We start from the raw sequence: 19796 nt of genomic DNA, 5'->3' as shown, positions 1-19796 counted from the left end.
ACTTGTAGTTTAGCATAAGGGCAAGTACAATTTTGCAGATCGTTTAAAAATGATGAAATATAAAATACTACGAAAACACTAACCAAAAGAAAACTTAAGTTACTACTTTAATATTTAGTGGGAGGGAGCAAAGCGTGTTATCAGGGATAAAGCAGGACAGTGAACAACATAAAGTCTCAGAGTTTTCCAGAAAAATGGCACCAAGCATAGAGAGAGAGAGAGAGAGAGAGAGAGAGAGAGAGAGAGAGAGAGAGAGAGAGAGAGAGCCGGGAGATGGAAAGAACAGGAGTAGGAGGTGATGGGCATCTGTATGGTGGCAAATCTTAAAACTTATAGCTAAGTTTTGTCCTGGACACTGCATCAGGCAAGCTGATGTTATAGTGTTGAAACAACATTCATCGCCCAGCAAGCCTGTTTTTGCTAAGGCTTTCAACCCAGAGAGGGTAATTATTGAGCACAATTTTCATCTTTGAAGTCATCTGATCATAAATAGTATTCACATCTACAAAACATGTTTGCTGTGGCATTTAGATTATTTTTTGACCAAACAACAGCCCCACTTTGTCATGCAAGCCATACAACCCAGAAGACATAATCCCAAATGTGCACAGCCTGCACAGAAGAACTACAGAAGCAAAAGCAGGGAGCAGAAACCCATGTGTATTTGGTGACGTCAACATCTGCTTACAAGTCAATAGAATTAATGGAAAAATGAGGACGGGCTGCTGCATGCCTGTAATGGCAAGTTCAGAGGTTCATAGGTTCAAGAGTCTGCAACCAGCCTGCGATGCAAGTGATCTCAAAAAGAACCTAGGTCTCATAGTGAGACTGTGTCTCAAGATACTGAGAACAAAAGCAAGAGTAAGACTCAACAGCAAGCGTGACCCACCCCAAAGCTCCCAAACCAACATCCCCCACTGAATCTAGGAGGAGATGAAGGAATGAAGAGGATATTAGCAAGCCAGTTCTAATTAATTTCTTGAAAGCATTTCAGCCATTCGTTCCAATGGCAGTTTACTCACACGCGTTTCCTGCTGAGCCATAAAGCAAACCTTGACAAGTGGAGAACTATTCTATTTGGATCAAATATGCTTTTTACTTTAATGGAGTCGAGCTAGAAAGCATCAGTGGGAAGAAAAGAGAAGTCCCCAAACCCTTAGAAACCAAATAATATGCCTCTAAATAATCTATGAGTCAAGGCTTAGAGCCAATGAGAAAATGGTTTGAACTGGACACTGAAATGAAAGAATTTCACTGCAGACCCCGTGACTGACAAAGAGAACAGAGTCAGAGGGGACGAAGAGAACGCTCTGAACAAGCCAGTTTACTGGAAATGCAGTAAAACTGATCTAATGGACCAGTTTATTAGTGGGCTGTAATTGACAGTGCTCAGGCATGGTGAAACTTAAGCTGAATACTCCTCTAACGGTGATAAGGATTGAGTTCTTCCTTTAAAACCAATGAAAAGAGAACTCTCTAGTCCACATGGCTTCAATGGCAGATTCCAGAAAACATTTAAACGAGGAAATACCCCTGCTTCTATGATGTGGCAGCACGTGCATACTCCGAAAGACAGACCTGTAGGGAAGATCAGCGCTGGCAGAGGTTAAAGGCAGAGAGAATAGAGTTGAGAAGAGTGTATTCGTTGGCTCTTGATTGCGAAGAAGGTTTGATGAGTCCGCATAAAGGGATATGCATGGTTTATTATACTCTAAATAAAATAAATACAAGTAGTACCTCTTTGAGTTATTTGTGTCTCTAAGTACAGTAGCTATATATCAGAAGCAGCATTGTTAGGGATAGAAACTTAAAAACTTTTGGAAATTAATGATCACCACGATAATATGTATTTAAAGCTGTAAGATAATTTATAGGTCCTACTTGATGGGATGTTGCTCATTTTAAATAGAAAGTCACCTAAGCATCCTACCTCAGAGGTAAACGGGAGAATAAACCTAAGGCAGGGATCTCTTATTTAAATCAAAACTTAATAGCTTGATCTGGAATACCAAATGCATTCTTACTGCTGTTTTAAAGGTATATGTGATGTGGAAAGTAGTCGAATTTGGTAATTGAATATATCAGCCGATAGCCTCTAAGGACTTCTTTTGTTCTAAAGTTAAAAGAATTCTCATTTACCTTAATGATGATTTTACATCTGCTTGGAGGATGACTAAGGAATGTAACTGCTAACTGTACCAGCATGACAAGTTTATAAGCTCAGTGTTGTAAGATTATTAGGGTTCAAACTAACATGTTACTGCAACTTTTAACCTAAAACCTTTTTTTTTTTAACCACTTTCTGGTGTAACGTAATACAAGCATCCAATATTTATATAATTGATCATGTGGAGCTACCCTAGCCGGGATGCTGTCTCCTGCTTTCCTTGAGCCTGTTTGTCTTCTGAGTGTCTCCATGATGTTTAGTTTCTGGGTACTACGAGAAAGCACTGTCTGTGATGTATTATTATTTGTGTCTCATGTCTTAGATAGTAATACACATGCTGTTGATTGTAATAAGCTTGCCGTGTAGCTTTGGAAGAGTTAGACACACTGGAATATTTTTTTACATGGTTCACTGTTGTATCTTTTTATTTCTAAAGGAGCATGCTTTTGTCGGCATTTTCTAAGTATGTTATTACTTTCCTTCAGACTGAATCATTGCTTTCCTGCTAACAATTCAGAGGACACATCCCAAGACTTTGGGCCACAAGCATTCCAGCTACTATCCGCTGTGGACATCCTGCAGGAGAAGTTTGGAATTGGGATTCCGATTTTATTTCTCCGAGGATCTGTAAGTGTATCTGTAATAGCTCCTGTGACTTTTTGTGACAGTGCTTTCCACTGTGTGGCTGTAGCTCTGGCTTCTTTAGATGATGTACTAGCAATGCAGAGACACCTTGAGTTCCCTCTTAGCCCTGCATCCATTGCTTTGGACACAATCCTGTATCACATCAGACGCTGCTTTGCTATGTTGGATGTTGGTGGTCAGCTGTGCGCTGGAGACTGAAAATAGCGTATTAGTTTACCACACTGCAATTGCATTAATCCCTAGATTGGTTTTTCTTAGGATAATTAAGGAAAGTTAACTTCCAGTGTGTCAAGGGACTGGTAGAACAAAGTTGTATCTTCTGATGCCCAGATAAGGTTATGTTCTTTGTGCAAAACTTTAATTTCAGGGATTATGTTGTTACTGGCTGGGTTCAGCAACAGTATTATGGCAGCATAGTCTTCCCTCCAATGGTGTTTTATGTCAGAAATATTTAACATTCTAAGAAAGGGCTTTTGTTTATTTTGGTGTTTTACCAGTGAATACCTGATTTAATCGGACTCCTTTCTGTTTTGAGTGATTCATGTGGTCTCACTGTGCTGGTAAATGTCAAGTCCAAATACACTCACAGAGCTGGTTCTCTGTAGTCCTCCTGTTTCTGTGATACTTTTATTTCTGAATTAAGAGTCTGTAAATTTAAGAATTATATATTAATATCACTTAAACAAACCAAGAGTAGAAGGCAAAGCACTTTGTGGATGCATCTATCTGCTTATTTAAAGACATGCTTTATAGTCGAGGTTAAGTGCTCATGTTGTGTATAGGATTTTAAAATCATGTAGGTAAGCATTTGCTTGCTAAATACTCAAGTACTCCATGTAAATGTTTTTGCTGGTGCTTAGAAAGTAATCTATGGAATTAGTTATGAAATATTTTTAGTGAAATGCATTGAAAACTTGTATTATCCTTTCAAGTGTCAGTGCTTTCAAGATAATGGAGTTTAAATTTGGGGTTTTTAAATGGCAAAAATGCTTATAAATTTAACAATAGAAGCAAAAACTCAAGCAGTTTTTATTTTTACCAGCTCAGCTCAGATGCCGTTGAAATCTGTCCATTCATTTTCTATCTTTGTCACCTTTAAAACCCCTGTATCCAATGTGAGTATTTAATTTATGAAAAGTGTCCTTGTTTTGATTTGGTACGATCCAGCTGTATCCAATATCAATAAATAAGTTTGTTTCTCATCAAACTTTCAGTGGTCACAAGAGGGATCAGGTTTCACTTATTATTGGAAAACCAAGTCAGGCGTCCTCTACCGGCAGTGTCTTCTGGGAGTCCTCAAATTAAGCATTCATCCTTAGTGAAACTTTATACCACCCTTGCTAGCGCAGAGTGTAAAGCTTTTAAAAAGTATCACTTAATGAAAATGTGTGGGTGCTAACGATAGCGAAAATAAGGCAAGTTACCTTTCTCTGCTTTCAGTGATCTTGATATCTATTGGGATATCAGTGAAAAATTATAACTGTAATTCTCTTGAGAACTAAGCAAGTTCTTCCCCTTAACCAATTTAGGACACATTAATACCTTTGTATGTAAGTTTAATATGTAAGATGATATATCAAACTGTCTTGGAGTTATTTTGAAGAGATGATTTTTATAAGCATAAATTTGGTTTCAGTAGTGATTGATTCTCTACTACATGTTTTTAAAAAAGATGCTTAATTTATCCATAATTTGTAAAATAGAGTTTGAATTTTTTCTAATGTGTCTAATTAGAAAATAACAAATATTGTCTAGAGAACTTTGTTTTAACTGACTAAACAGTTCACCATGTAAAAATCTTTGACATTGCTCAAACATGTCATAACATAATCAGTGGCCATAATTTAAAGAAAAAAACCACATTGATCATTTGCATACCAAGATTAACATCTTCCAAAATGCTTCAGAATTAGGTACCACTTAATATTTTAGGGTGTGTGTATGTGCATGCGTGCAGGTGCTCTCACTTCTGTGTGCACATGTGAACACAGAGTGGACATCAGATGTCTCCCTCTGGTACTCTGCATTTCATTCTTACTCTTTTGACACAGTTGATCACTGAACCAGGAACTCAGTGTCTTGGTTAGACTGGCTTGCCTGTGAGTCCCTGACATTCTCCTGCCTCCAGTTCCTGCTGTCGAGCTGTAGTTATAGCACATTCTACATACCTGGCTTGTCCTCTTAAATAATAGTTTACTGGTGTTTCAAGAACTTCACAATGTATGCAGTGTTTTTTGGTCATAATTACCCTCAGTTTTCTCCCAACTCTTCCCAGACACATCCCACTGCCTCTTCACTTATCCCAACTTTATGGCTCCCTGCCCCCAACCCCCCTGTCATGGATACGGGCATCTGTTAGAATGTGTTCAACCTGTAAGGAGCTATGCCCATAAAGAATGACCCTCTCCCTGAAAAGCCATCACTGTCAATAGTTGCCCCTAGGAGCTCATGAACCTCTTCTGCACCCCTTGTTGGAAATCTTACTAGCTTGACTATGTGCAGGCAGCCACAGATGCCGTGAATTAACGGGTGCAGTGGTCTGTCATGTCCAGAAGATGCTGTTTTGTTCCATTTCTTCATGACCTCGGACCTAACAGTCCCCTTTGGGGACGAACCCTGAACCCTGAGAGAAAGGAGTGTGACCCCGATGTCCCATTTGTCAGTGAACACTCTATAGACACACATCCTCTGTGCTTTGACCAGTTGTAAGATTCTGTATTAACCACCATCCACTGCACAAAGAACCTTCTCTGATGAGGCTTGAGAATGGTCCTAATCTGCGGCTATAGGGAATTTGGAGGCAAGTTTAATACTATGTCAGTTTAGCAAAATAACAGTAGTAGATTCAACCCTGGGTCTGTGAGTTCCTTGACCAAATGTTCTGGCCAGGCTTAGAGTGTCATGTTTGTATTTTCTCCTGTGGAATGGGTGTGGGAGCGGTAGGAAGAGGATGGTACTTAAATCCTGTCAGAAAGTGCTTGTTTAAGCCTACAATATTCAGGCCTCTATTGTACCCATGGCCATATCTGGCCATGCTGGTTGTCATTTTAGTGCACAGGATTAACAACTGGATAAGAGGTTGACTTTTTCTCCCCCAACAGCCTGCATAGCACCAGCTTGATTTCTTCATGTTCTGTGGCCAAATTACTGGGGCCTCGAGTCATCACAGGACCAAGGGTCTCTCCTCAAACTGATGCCTGACAAGGCCATCCTCTGCTACATATGTGGCTGGAGCCATGGGGTCCTCCCATGTGTACTCTTTGGTTGGTGGTTTAGTCTCTGGGAGCTCTGGGGGTCTGATTGGTTGATACTGTTGTTCTTCCTATGGGGTTGCAAACCCCTTCAGATCCTTCAGTCCTTTCTCTAACTCCTCCATTGGGGACCCCATGCTCAGTACAATGGTTGGCTGCGAGCATTATCTCTTGTATAGCCTAAACTCTTATATAACTTCAGTTAAACTCTTATATAAGTGTTTGTGAGTTTAGGAAGCTTATAAATAGTAAATTTCCATATGGGTTTTTAATTTTTAAAATTATTTTGTATTTCTACTAATTCACTTTATATCCTACTCACTGCGCCCGCCCCCCCAGTCACCTCCTCCCACAGTCCTTTCCCCGTCCCTCCTCTTCCTCTTCTTCTTTGAGAAGTTGCCCCTCTAGGTATCCCCTACCCTGGCACTTCAAGTCTCGGTGAGGCTAGGTTCTTCCTCTCCCACCGAGGCCAGACAAGGCAGCCCAGCTAGAAGAGCCTATCCCATGAACAATGTGGTACCTATAGTCCCCATCCAAAACCCACATGAAGACCAAGCTGCACATCTGCTACATATGTGCGGGGAGGCCTAGGTCCAGCCCGTGCTTGCTCTTTGGTTGGTAGTTCAGTCTCTGAGAGTCCCAAGGATCCAGGTTCGTTGACTCTGTTGGTCTTCCTGTTGAGTTCCTAACCTCTTCAGGGCCTTCAGTCCTTCCTCCTATTCTTCTATGAGTCCCCAGGCTCCACCCACTGTTTGGCTGGTGTCTGTATCTGCCTGAGTCAGCTGCTGGAGGAGCCTCTCAGAGGACGACGTGTCTGCAAACATAACGAAATATCATTAATAGTGTTAGGGATTAGTGCTTGCCATGGTTTCAGGTTGGGCCAGTTATTGGTTGGCCATTCCCTCAGTCGCTGCTCCCTCCCTCGTGCCTGCATTACTTGTAGACAGGATAAATTTGGTGTTGAAAGTTTTGTGGATTGGCTGTTGTCTCTATTGCTCTATTCAGGTTCCTGCCTGGCTGTAGGAGGTGGCCTCTTCAGGGTCCATATCCCAGTGTAGTGAGTGACAGCTAAGGTCATGCCCATTAATTCTTGGGCGCCTCCCCGTAGTCCGGGTCTCTGTCTCGTCCTGGAGATGCCACCCACCTCCCCACCCCTGTCAATTGCAGATTTTTAATCATTTTCATGGGTATCTAGCTGTCTCTCCCGTCCTTCCCTACTTCTGATCCAGAACCCTCCTCATCCCCTCCCAGTTCCCTCCGTCCATCTGCCTCTCATAACTATTTTATTCCTCCTTATACATGAGACTCGAGCTTTCTCCCTTATGCCTTCTTCCTTCTTGTTTAGCTTCTTTGGGTCTATGGAGTGTAGCGTGGTACTGTGTGCTCTCTCTTGGGTTTTCAATCTTAGCTATTCTGATGTGTAAGAAGATGGAACATCAGTGTTGTTTTGATTTGCATTTCCCTCGATGACTAAGAACTTTGAACATTTCTTTATGTGCTTTTCTGCCATTTGAGAGTCCTCTGTTGAGAATTCTCTGTTTAGCTCTGTATCCCATTTTAAAATTGGGTTATTTGAGTTGTTGTTGTCTAAGTTCTTGAATTCTTTGTAAATTTTGTTTATTTGCCCTCTGTCAGATGCAGGGTTAGTGAAGATCTTTTCCCAACCCGAAGGCTGCCTTTTTGTCCTATTGACAGTGTCCTTTGCCTTACAGGAGCTTTGTAATTTCATGAGGTCCTATTTATCAGTTGTTGATCTTAGAGCCTGAGCCATTGGTGTTCTGTTCAGGAACTTGGCTCCTGTGCAGTGCATTCAAGGGTATTTCCCACTTTTCTGTGAGATTTAGTGTATACAGTTTTAGGTTGAGGTCTTTCATCCACTTAGACGTGTGTGTGTGTGTGTGTGTGTGTGTGTGTGTGTGTGTGTAGGAAGCTTATAAATAGTAAGTTTCCGTATGGGTTTTTTAAGCTTCTGTTACCTGTCTCCCTGCTTCACTCTACCCCCTCATCCCACTCCACAGCTTAAACCTCTCCCCGTGTGTATCACGTGCTCCGTTATCCCCTCCCCTAACATTTTTTTTCACTACCTCTACCAATAAATGGTCCTTTTCTAGTTTCTTGGATTCTACAGGCACTCCAAGCTAAACACACTATTTGAAGTTCTTCAATAGTAGGATCCACATGTAAGTGTGAACATGTGATGATGTTTGTCTCTCTGGGTCTGGTTCCCTGAATCACTATTGTGTCTCAGCTCAATCCATTTCCCTGAACATTGTCATGATTGTAATTTCCTTTATAGCCAAATAAAATCCCATTGTGTATAGGTACCACACTTTCATGATCTATTTCATAATTTAATGGCTGTTTTCATGTCCTAGCAATTATGAATAGAGCAGCTATGAACATGGCCAAGCATGCATCTCTGTAGTAGGAATAGAGTCCTTTGGGTATATACCCAGGAGTGATTTATCTGGGCCACAGGATTGATCTAATTTTAGCCGCTTGAAGATTCTCTTTACTGATTTTGAAGTAGCTGCACCAGTTTTCATTCTTACCAACAGTGCACCGGGGCTCCCCAGATCATCACTGGCATTTCTTGTCTTCTGTGTTTTTAAATCTTAGCCTTGATGTAGTTTCAACTCGGATTTCTGGTGGTTAAGGATGGTAAACACTTCTAAAAACATTTCCTTGGCATTTGTAGTTCTTCTTCTGCAGCCTCTGTTTAGTTCCGTGACCCACTTTTTGTTTTCTTAGTGTTTAATTTTTTCAACTCTTTGTGTATCATACTAACCCTTTGTCAGATGTAGCTGGCATTATTCTGTAGGCTGCTCCTTTGGTCATGTAATGGTTTCTTTCTTAGTACAGCCTTTTAATTTATAAGATTCTATTTGTTGATTAGTGATCATATTTTATAGATGATGGGGCTCCTTTTCAGAAAGTCCTTATCTGAGCTTGTATACTGCGGTATACTCCATATTCGTTCTCCTGGAAGTTTCAGAGTTTCAGGTCTAACATTGAAACCTTTATTCATTTGGATTTTATTTGCCTTATCCACCCTCTATACAAGTGTTGGGGATCTAAACTCGAGTGTTTATACTAAGACATCAAGCACTTTATCTACTGAGCTATCTCCCCAGCCCAGATAATGCTCTGAGAAAAGATTGTCCCTATTCAGCTATTAGAATTGTTGGTTGGTGTGTGTGTGTGTGTGTGTGTGTGTGTGTGTGTATGTGTGTCTGGGTGTGTGTGTATACCTATGTGCACACATCTGTATGTATCTATTTTAGAGACAAGATCATGCCTAGATTGGCCCTCAACTGATAATTCTGTCTAAGCCTCCCGAGCAGTAGGGTTGAAGGCTTGTACTACTGTCGTCAGCTGTAACTGCTGGGACTTCTAACTACCCTCCAAAGTTATAAAAATATGTAGCAGGGTGGGCTACTCAGTTTAGTTTTCTAGACAAATTATTTCCCTGACTGAAATATATTATTATGGGTTGGGTCTGCTGTTCAGTACTGGAGAACCTGGCCAAATGCACAAGGCCCTTGGTTCACGAAAAATTACCTACTGAACCCCTGAAACGGCAGCTGTGACTCTCTGGACTTTAGGAGCTGGAAAGACGCAGGGCTGGCAGGAAGAGAAGGAGGAAGGGAGAGCTAGGAACTTAATCCTCCTTGAGCTATTGAGCATCTGTTTTTATGTAAGGCATTACATTTATTTTGCAGAGGATACATGCTGCACTAGCCGAAGGCTAGCATCTAGTGTAGCTGGTGTTGTTTGGGAAAAAGTGAGTATAATCTAGTACAGAAAGAGACCCGGGACATACGGATGCTTGGGAGTGCTGCACAAACTTGGAAGAGCAGGCATGAGGAGTCAGGGAAGTTTGTGAGGGTGTCGCTGGAACTTTCTGTTTTGTCAGGGGAGGGATTCATTAGGTTTGGGGAGGATTAGAGTTGGTGTAGACAGTTGGGCACAGAAAGAGGGAAGAAGATAAAAGAGAATGCCATTCTCAGCAAGAAGAAAATTTACAACAAGAAGCAGTTTAATTTTTGAAGAAATTTGGAGAAGTTTCATTTTTCTTCCCCATTTTCTGTTGTACCAGGCACTAGTCTGAAGGTTTCGTCTCTATAGAAACCCATCCTTTGGGTGGCATCCTCTGGCCCCCAGGCTTTTACTCATCAGGGCTTGGGCTCTGCACTCTGTAACATGAACTGTATTCTTTTCAAGTTGACTTTTAAAGGACACGAACAGTATGAACAATTTTTCCTCAAGATTACATTTCATGGAGCTAACATAGGCTTTCCGAGCTAAAAATGGCCAAATAGATACTATATTCTCTCTACGATGACTTTCTCATTCTAAGTAGTTTTGGTGTTTCAGTGAATAACTTGGAAAATTCAACTAACCAGAACATTTATGCAGTTAACGAGGATGTCTTGCTCAGAGTAAGATATCATTAAATAGTTTCCAAAGCTTTACTGGGGGCTGGAGAGAAGGCTTAGTACCTAAGATCTGGTCTTGCAGAGGAGCTCGATTGGGTAGCTACATCCACACGGCAGATCATTCTGTAACTCCAGATGGAGGGGAACTTGATGCCTTCTTCTGGCTTTTATAGCCAGTGCATGCACATGGTACACATACATATATACATATAGACAGACATATATACATGCATGCATGCATGCATGCATACATACATACATAAATGCATACAGGGAAACAGTCTTACACATTAAACAAAAAATATTTTTTTAAATCCTCATTGTATTGTTTTAAAACCGTTTTCCCAGTTTAGTTTGAGTTTATAGTTGTACCAGAAATATGATTCTTTTAAAACATAGATGTAATATATCAAGGAATAAATAGGTTTCATTCTCTGCCTAGTGGTTACCATAGAAACATGGTTATATCAATTTATTTACACAGTACACAGAATTTACAATGATTACTGATCATAAAGGGAAGAGGTACTTTTTACTAATTTGGAAAAGCCTCACTACTTCATCCCAGTAAATGTGCACTTTGAATTTAGGGTTTTTTTTTTTTTTTTTTTTTTTTGCTTAGGAAGAAAAAAGGATAGGGTAATAATCTCAAGTGTCAAGAGAGCTAGTAATGCCAGTTAGGAAACTCAGTGCTTTTGATGTTATTGTTATTCTATTAGATTTCTAATAGAATCTCCTACGGCAAGGTTAGGCCCTACCAGCTCTTCATGGCTAGTCAGGAAAGTGGATTGCATACTGATGGAGAATATTACAGGATATATATATACACATTCATACATACATACATACATATATACATACATACATATAAAAATGGTTGCTATAGTTAAACAAAGTAACATCTTTTGCATAGTTATACCATTTGACACAAACAGCTGAAATGCTTTCCTTTGTCAGGGTAATTACAGTGTACTCTAACAGTTGTAGTCTCCATGTTGTGTATCAGTGCTTAAAACATGTTCAGCTGACATGTGTTTGACTTCAAATGCTCAATTCAAATGGACCCACACTGAGGGTTAGCACCCATATAGGTGCCTAATAAGGAAAGGGTGCAACAATCACCTGTATTGATTACCTTTCTCATGGTGATGACCAGATGCCCCACAGAAGTGACTTAAGGGAGAATTTATTTTGGGTTATGGTTCACAAGATACTTTCTCATAGCAGGGGAAGCATAACTTAATATGGATTTGTCCATAGCGTTGGGAACTTGCAGCTGGCTATATCATAGTAGCGGATAGGAAGCAGAGAACTCAGCCCGGGAAGCAGGGGCGGGATGTAGCTCTGAGATCTGCCACCAATGATCCATTTCCACCAGCCATGCCTCCATCTCCAAAGGTTCCACAACCTCTCAAGAGAGTATCTCCAGCTGAGGACCAATTTCCAAATGCGTGAGCCTGTAAGCTGTGCTTTTACATCCAGAGCGTAACACCGCATGGGTCACGGTCACACATGACCCTCTGCAGTCATGTGTGCTTGCACATACGGCAGAGGAGTAGCTTTTGCCTACATCCTTCTTGTACATGTCCTGCAAATAGCATCTGATCAACAGAGCTTAAAATCACATTCAGAATTCTGGATGAGAGAGAGTTCTAGAAATGTGTTTGTGACTTTCTGGTTTGTGTACTAGAGGGCACTGTAGAAGGAGGTTATAATGACAGATGAATTTCAGTCTACCACAATCGTCTCAAAAACATCATGCACACATAATTTTCTGTGATGCTGTGTGATGCATACTACAATCCACACTTAAAGCAGTTCAGTATAGAATACATGAAATAGGCATCGAGAGGCTGAAGTGAACAAAGAGTACTTATATAGAGTACAAGGGCAGAGTCTTCTCTGTTTCAGGACAAGAAACTTGCATGACAACTTCCTCTTGGCTCCAGGACTTCATGAGTCAAGAGTCTCCCATGTGAGTTCTGCCATGGCTCAGAAGTATTAATGGGCTAACATCAACATTTAGCATGCATTGTTTTTGCTGGTGTCTCAAGTGATCAGCAGTTAGGTAACCTTCCTAATGTGCCGTGAGCACAGCACAGTGAGAGGAACCATGCAGGGATGCAAGGATGCAGGGATGCAGGGATGCAGGGATGCAGGGATGCAGGGATGCAGGGACGATTGCACAGCTCTCAGGCCACACTCTCCCTTATCACTCATGTTCTAGAATTGAGCTGTAGTCATGATCATTTTCCAAAAACTGTCAGTCAGAGTTGTAATAGCCAAGGTGAAATATTCTAGACACATATCCAAACCTATCCACTGGGAAGCGCATCTGAATTATGTGAGGATCTTTCTGTATTTAAGACAGGATACTATTTTCATTACTTATTCGTCGGTTGAAGTGCTCAGAACAAAAAGGCAGAGCATAAGAATCAGAGAAGTTTCAGAGCTGAAATTTGCTTTTAAACCCAAAGAATTGCTAGGTAGGCTTTTGCTTTATTTGCTTTGTTTATTTGAATGAGCCGGTTTTTTCGACACTTTTGTTTCCGATTTCAGAATTCTCAGCGTCTTCCGGATAAATATCGCCATCACCGGCTTTTTGGTGCTGGCAAGGAGCGAGCAGAGAATTGGTGGAAGGCTCTTTCTCACCATCTCATAGCTGAAGGATACTTGGTAGAAGTTCCCAGGCAAAACAAATTTATAAAGACTTGTTCCCTCACAAAAAAGGTAAACAGCACAGAGATCTGCCTGTTTGATTCGGTTCTTCCCACTGTGTATTAAGATGCTTTTTGCTTCTGATAGGGCAGAAAGTGGCTTGGTGAAGCCAGTTCGCAGTCTCCTCCGAGCCTTGTCCTTCAAGCTAGTGAAGAGATGTTTCCAAGGAAGGTTCTGCTACCAAGGTTAATTTTCAGCTTTTTCCCCCATTCCCTTTTGGGTTTGCTGAAGTGGTTCAAATTCTAGTAGTTTATAGACATTGTGCAGGTAAATCAGTTGTCTTCTTTGAGTACCAGTCATAGAAGTGGGCCATGGGGAAAAGCAAGTTATAAAACACTTTCCTGGTTGACGTCAAGTATCTGGCTGCGAGACATACAGAACTGCTGCCTTAGATAAGGTTAAAGAAGTGTTCCTTACAGAAGAAAACAGGCTTAGGGAAATCCTTTTGTTTTGCTTTTTTGAGACAGGGTTTCTCTGCCTGGTCCTGGCCACCCTGGAACTTGCTTTGCAGTCCAGGCTGGGCTCTAGAATTCAGAGATCCACCTGCTTCTCTCTCTCTCCAGTGCTGGGATTAAAGATGCACACCACCACTGCCCAGCCTGTTTTGTGCATCTATAGGTGATACTGTGCAAATACAATGTGGTGCAAAGACAAAAAGGATTTTAAATTATATTTTCAAAAGGTTTGTGCTATGGTCTTCTGCTATTGTATTGAAACGAATAGATGAATATATATGAATTACAGTCACCCTGTGGCCATATAGAATAAAAGGCAGAGCCAGCAAGGTTCTTGCCCATTGCATAGGCATCATGGGATTGATGCTAAAGCATTCGTGACCCATACCTCCCTACTGCCGGCATAGGAAGCTAATATGCTTGCTGCCTTCGTTTTAGTATCAGTGCAAATATTATTATGTATCAGTTTTTTGTTTTGTTGTGTTTGAAACCCCTTTCTTTTGAGGGGAATCTTCTTTTTTTAAATATTAGTTCTTAAAGGGTAAGATAGTCTCTACTTTTCTGAGAGTAATGACTCATAAATTGGATGATTATATTTTAACTTAGGGGATATTTTAATTTTATTGTTTTTCAGTTCTAATCCTGTATCTTCAGAAATGACACAACATTCCTCCAATCAAAAACCAACTGGATTAACTACCGAGCAGGTTTGTTTTCGAGGGATGGGTCTTACTATCTCATTCTACTTGGAGGCAACTCCTAGTTTAAAGTCTTATATTTGCGTGGCACCTATAAAAACCACAAACTACAAAGAGAAAATGTGTGACTAGAATAAAGAGAGAATATATATGATTTCTTGAACAATAAGGAAGTAGAAGTATCTCATAAAGTATTTTTCCTTTTTATGCTTATTTTAGCTTGAAGCCAAATGATTTATAAAACAAAGAAACATTATACTTAGAGTTAATAAATAAGTCTGATTTCTAAATATTCTCATTAAAGCTACACACACATATATATACACACCCGCCCCATCTGTAAATTGGGTACATGTATGCTCTCTTGTTTTGTTAATATCTTAGAAACTACTATGGATTCTTTGTGCATAGGCTGTCTTTGGCTGAACATAGTGATGGGAAAATGGGGAATCCAAACTCCTAGTACATCATGTCTACTGGTTAAGAATGTTGATATGGACTTGAATCACCTTTGTAATTTGAGCTTCTGTGTCTCAGGACATTCTTTGGATCATTTACTTTTTAAACTGTCTTTAAAGTCATAAAAGGTGATGGTTCAACAGCTTATTTTCAGCTTGCTTACTTGAAGAATCGATTGTTTAGGGAAAAAATTGTTATTTTGAGATTTTTCATATTTAAATGGTGGTTTTTTTGTAATTTCTTCTTCTTCTTCTTTTTTTTTTTAATGGACTTTACTTGTGGAAAAATAGTCTAATTTGGAGAGAACATATTCTTACAAAGTGCCTGAGAAATTTTCTTCTGGGAGTAACATTCCTAAAAAAAGGTACAGAGTTCTAATTTTAAGTTATTATAATTGCTTACATTATTGATACTGCCATTTTCCTTTCTTTCCTAAAGAAAAAGGCCTAACAGATGTTGGGCTGTTTCATTGAAAAAAAAAAAATCACAATATAACATCTGTAGTTGTCATGACTAAAACAGACACACAGAAAGTTAGGGTGATAGATTGTGCTTCTTGGGTACCTGTATTTACAACGCTTTGTATTACATGCTAAGCACTCGATGGACCTGTATCTTAAAGCAAGTCCCTATTATTCTGAAGTCAAAGATACCAAGGGCAGCTTCTGAATGTATAGCTAATGACATTGCTGGCTCACATCTACATAGGTCTACCTCTAGCATGTAACCACTGGTATTATGTATTTGGGAATACATATCTACAACCCATTTTCAAACAAAGGTATTATGGCAACAAGACTGGAAATGTAAGAATTGTTAGAGAATAAAGCTAAGATCCCCATTGTAGCTTTGATTTTTTTTTGTTTTCTTGTGCTGGAGATAGAATGTAGGACCTGTATGTGTTTGGTAAGCGTTTTACCATCGAGCTACAAACCCCGCTGTTCATGATTTAATCTTACTCCGTGGCTTGCTGACATAATAGAAGTATGGAAAGTGTATAGAATCTAATATCCTGTCTAAGGATGGGATAAGAGAAAGGTCCTGGCTTATATTATATGCAAAGATTAAATGGGCTGTGCTTACATATGTATCAGATTAAAGTAAATATGCTATAAGACCCACTTACTTTTTATGCATAACACTACTTTGTATCTTACAAAACATTTATCATAGTATTAATTTCCTTATCTTCATTTCATTCTGTTTGGGCATGTGAGATGCAATTACTAATGTTTTATTTAAATAGAAACTTTAAGGAGTATATATGACAGTGTTCTTCTAGTGTCATGAAGCATGTCTACATTAAATGGTAACTGTGTTTCATTTGGCTGCTTTGTAACATGGGCATCGTTTCAGGCCCCTGGATTCATAGGGGACATCAGCTATACAGTGTTGTCACCACAGTCCCCCAGTAGTAATAATTCAGTGGGACACACAGGGAAAGGAATATATAAAACTACCACCCATGGGGCCTGAGAGATGGATCAGTGGTTTCAAGCACTTACTGTTCTTGCAGAGGATCAGGGTTCAGTTTCCAGTACCAGAACACAGCAGACTTGTAAGATAGGAGATGTTAGAAAACATAATGGCTTAAGGGAAATGGGGTTCTTGAAGGTGATGTTTTAGTACTGGATGAGAACGTTACTGTTCCTTTCACTGGGCAAGTTAAGCACACGTTGAAGGGATTAAATGTTTAAGGGCTAAGGTTAAAAACACCAAGAGTTTAGGGATATACTAAGTTTGGGCTACCTAAGGAATAGTCCAGAAATTAGTTTAAGAATAAAAACTTAGTGTATGGGCCAGGCGGTGGTGGCGCACGCCTTTAATCTCAGCACTTGGGAGGCGGAGGCAGGCGGATTTCTGAGTTTGAGGCCACCTGGTCTACAGAGTGAGTTCCAGGACAGCCAGGGCTACACAGAGAAACCCTGTCTCGAAAACAAAAAACAAACAAACAAAACTTAGTGTACAAAAGTAAGCAGGACACTCACATATCTGCAACTGTATGTGTGCAGGTGTGTGCATGAGTCCTTGTTACTGTGGGAGAAATTCACATGTATGTATGTGTGTGCGTGTGCAAGCCAGAGAGCAACTTTGGGTGTCATTCCTCAGGAGCCATCCACTTTTTTTTTTTTTTTTTTTTAATTTTCTCACTGGCCTGTGTAGCTCATCAGGTAGGCTAGGGTGACTGGTGAGTGAGGTCCAGGACTCCACTTGTCTCTATCTCTCCCTGGTGCCAAGAGTAGAAATGAACACAATAGTATCTGGCTGTTCTTAAGCCTATGTTCTGGAGATTGAACTCTGGTTGTCATGCTTGCATGACAGGTACCAGCTAAGCTCTCTTCCCAGACCCTTTGTTACCATTATTTCTGATATATTAAATGTTTATTAAATAACACATGGAAGAAGTCCCCTGGTACTTTGAGGCTTATAAAAAGTCAACATCCCATGGCCTCCCTAAACGCCTTGGGTCATTCTCTGGTCTTCTAGCTGACGTCTCTGGAGTTTGCAAGCACCTTTCTAAATGCCATGCTTTTAAACCACTAGCTTCAGTGTATCAATTAAAAATAGTTGACTTTTTATTATGTGGTGTTTCCCTTCAATTCCCTGAACATAATGTTTGAGTCATTGTTCTTTGCAATGTCATAACCACAGAAATATTACAAATAGTTATAAGCAGACTGTGTCGCTTTGGCTACTGTTTCCCTTTCTTGGTGTTAATCTCTGTCCTTTTTCTCCAGTTGGCTTCAGTTTTCCTTTTACTGGGCCCACCTCTGTTCTACCTCCTTTGTTTCTCGGTTCCCTTGCAGCTGCTCTCTTTATTCTCTTCTCATCTAAGGAGCACTGAATTTTTGTCATTATATCTCCATGTCTAAAACATCTTGTTTGCTACCATTTTGCAGCCTTTCAGGTAAAAATCGAATGTAAAAATTATCCCTACTTTTTAAATGATGTGTCACCTCAAGGATGTAGTATCTGACCCTCACTGTCGATGTTTTCTATAGGTACTTTGACATTTCCTTCTGTGTACTTGTAATAAGCATGCATAATACATTTTTAAATTATTTCTATCTGGCATATAAAGACATGGGTTTTCATAGAACATTTTCATACATGTGTCATGTAGTTTATTGTTTTTCACCTGCTCCATGACCCCCACACTTCCTTCATCTCTTGCTAGTATTCCTCTCTTCCTCCTCCTGCTTTTGTGGTATATGGATCCCATTGAGCCCATCCCCTCACCCCTCTTCCTCCTTCAGTCTCTTCCTCCATTCTCACAGTGCCTTTGTATGCATGCGCGTGTGTGCGCACGCGCACACACACACACACACGTACACATACACCCCTAGATCTGCATATGAGAGAAAGTGTGATATTTTTATTTCTGAGTCTGGCTTACTTTGTTTAGTATAATCATCTGTAGTTGTATCCATTGTCCTGTGAGTGTCATAATTGCATTGTTCAAAGCTGAATAAAACGGCATTGTGTACGTGTATCTCATTTTCTCTATTCATTCAATGAATATCCTGACTTTTGTGAATAACGCATCAATTAAAAAGGATGGACAGGTGTTTCTCTGGTATGTTGACTTAGAGTTCTTTGGAGATGTATCTCCAAACCTGCATCCTCTGGTAGTTCTATTTTTTGAGAAATATTCACACTAACTTCTACTTAGTTTGCATTCTCACAAACACTGAATAAGGCTTCCATTATCCCATCTTTGTCTGCATTTGTTGTTTGTTTCCTTGATGATACCCATTCTACTGGAGTGAGACGGGCACCAGAACAGTTTTTAATTTGTATTTCTGATGGCTAAGGGTATTGAACATCTTTTTCTCAATATTTGCCATTTGTATTTTAATCCTTTGAAAGTCATTAGCTCAGCTCACTGACTTATTGATTGAACTGAAATTGTTAGTATTTTATTTTTATATATACTACATATTAAGTTACAGTTAATGAGATTTTTCCTCCCATTGTGCAGACTTTCTCTTCACATTGCTGATTGCTTCCTTTGCTTTGCTGATGCTTTTTAACTTCATTCAACCTCGTGTGTGGCTGCACCTTGCCCTGTGGGATCCTTGCCCATGCCTGTACCCTGAAGTGTTTTCCTAGAGTACTTTCAGAATTCTAGGAATTTAAGGGCCAGAAATACAGATCGATTCATCTATCTATCTACCTACCTACCTATCTACCTATCTACCTATCTACCTATCTACCTATCTATCTATCTATCTATCTATCTATTCCCAGTTTTCCTGGTATTCTTTGCTGTTTTTTTCTCCATTGTATATTCTTGAAGCCTTTATCGAAAATCAAGTAACTACTGCTGTGATTTAATTCTGCCATTGTATTCCCTTGAGCCACGTGTCTGTTTTTGTGCCAGTGTCTTGTTTTATTCTCTTTTGTTTTTTAGTGTGTCTTTAGTCTAATTTGAGATCAGTTATTGCAGTGTCTCCGGTTTGTCTTCTGCTTAGGATCACTTTTGCCATTTGGTGTCATTCTGCTTCTCTTTAAATTTTAGGAATTTTTTTTCTCTTTCTATGAAGAATATCTTTTGAATTTTGATGGGGATTATGTTGAATACAGATAAGCTTCTGTAATTTAGTTATTGTCACCATATTCTGCCAAATTTGTGTGTACTGAGGGTTTTTCTATCTTCTAATGTCTTCAACTTTTTTCAAAGCTTCAAGTTGCAGAAGGCTTTCAAGTCCTTGATAGGTTTTTGAAGCTGCTATTAGTGGGGTCCTCCTACCCCCGACTTTTTTTTGTTTGTTTGTTTGTTTTTTGTTTTGTTTTGTTTTTTGTTTTTTGTTTTCCGAGACAGGGTTTCTCCATATAGCCCTGGCTGTCCTGGAACTCACTTTGTAGACCAGGCTGGCCTTGAACTCAGAAATCCGCCTGCCTCTACCTCCCAAGTGCTGGGATTAAAGGCATGCATCACCACTGCCTGGCTACCCCTGACT

General features: G+C 39.9%; 1 protein-coding gene across 6 annotated transcripts in view; it reads left to right on the top strand.

The window, feature by feature from the left end:
• Positions 1–19796, top strand: part of Wrn (WRN RecQ like helicase) — a 128842-nt gene that overhangs the window by 85087 nt on the left and 23959 nt on the right. For all 6 annotated transcript variants that reach the window (XM_076914006.1, XM_076914005.1, XM_076914009.1 and 3 more), the window contains 5 exons: positions 2653–2794; positions 13062–13232; positions 13308–13405; positions 14310–14382; positions 15123–15196. In XM_076914006.1, the coding sequence (XP_076770121.1) occupies positions 2653–2794; positions 13062–13232; positions 13308–13405; positions 14310–14382; positions 15123–15196 (558 nt within the window). The remainder of the gene's footprint in view (positions 1–2652; positions 2795–13061; positions 13233–13307; positions 13406–14309; positions 14383–15122; positions 15197–19796) is intronic.

Source organism: Arvicanthis niloticus, chromosome 16 (genome assembly GCF_011762505.2).
Source record: "Arvicanthis niloticus isolate mArvNil1 chromosome 16, mArvNil1.pat.X, whole genome shotgun sequence".
In the NCBI taxonomy this organism is placed as follows: Eukaryota; Metazoa; Chordata; class Mammalia; order Rodentia; family Muridae; genus Arvicanthis; species Arvicanthis niloticus.
Note: the sequence above shows the minus strand (reverse complement) of the source record. Positions and strands in the feature narration are given on the sequence as shown.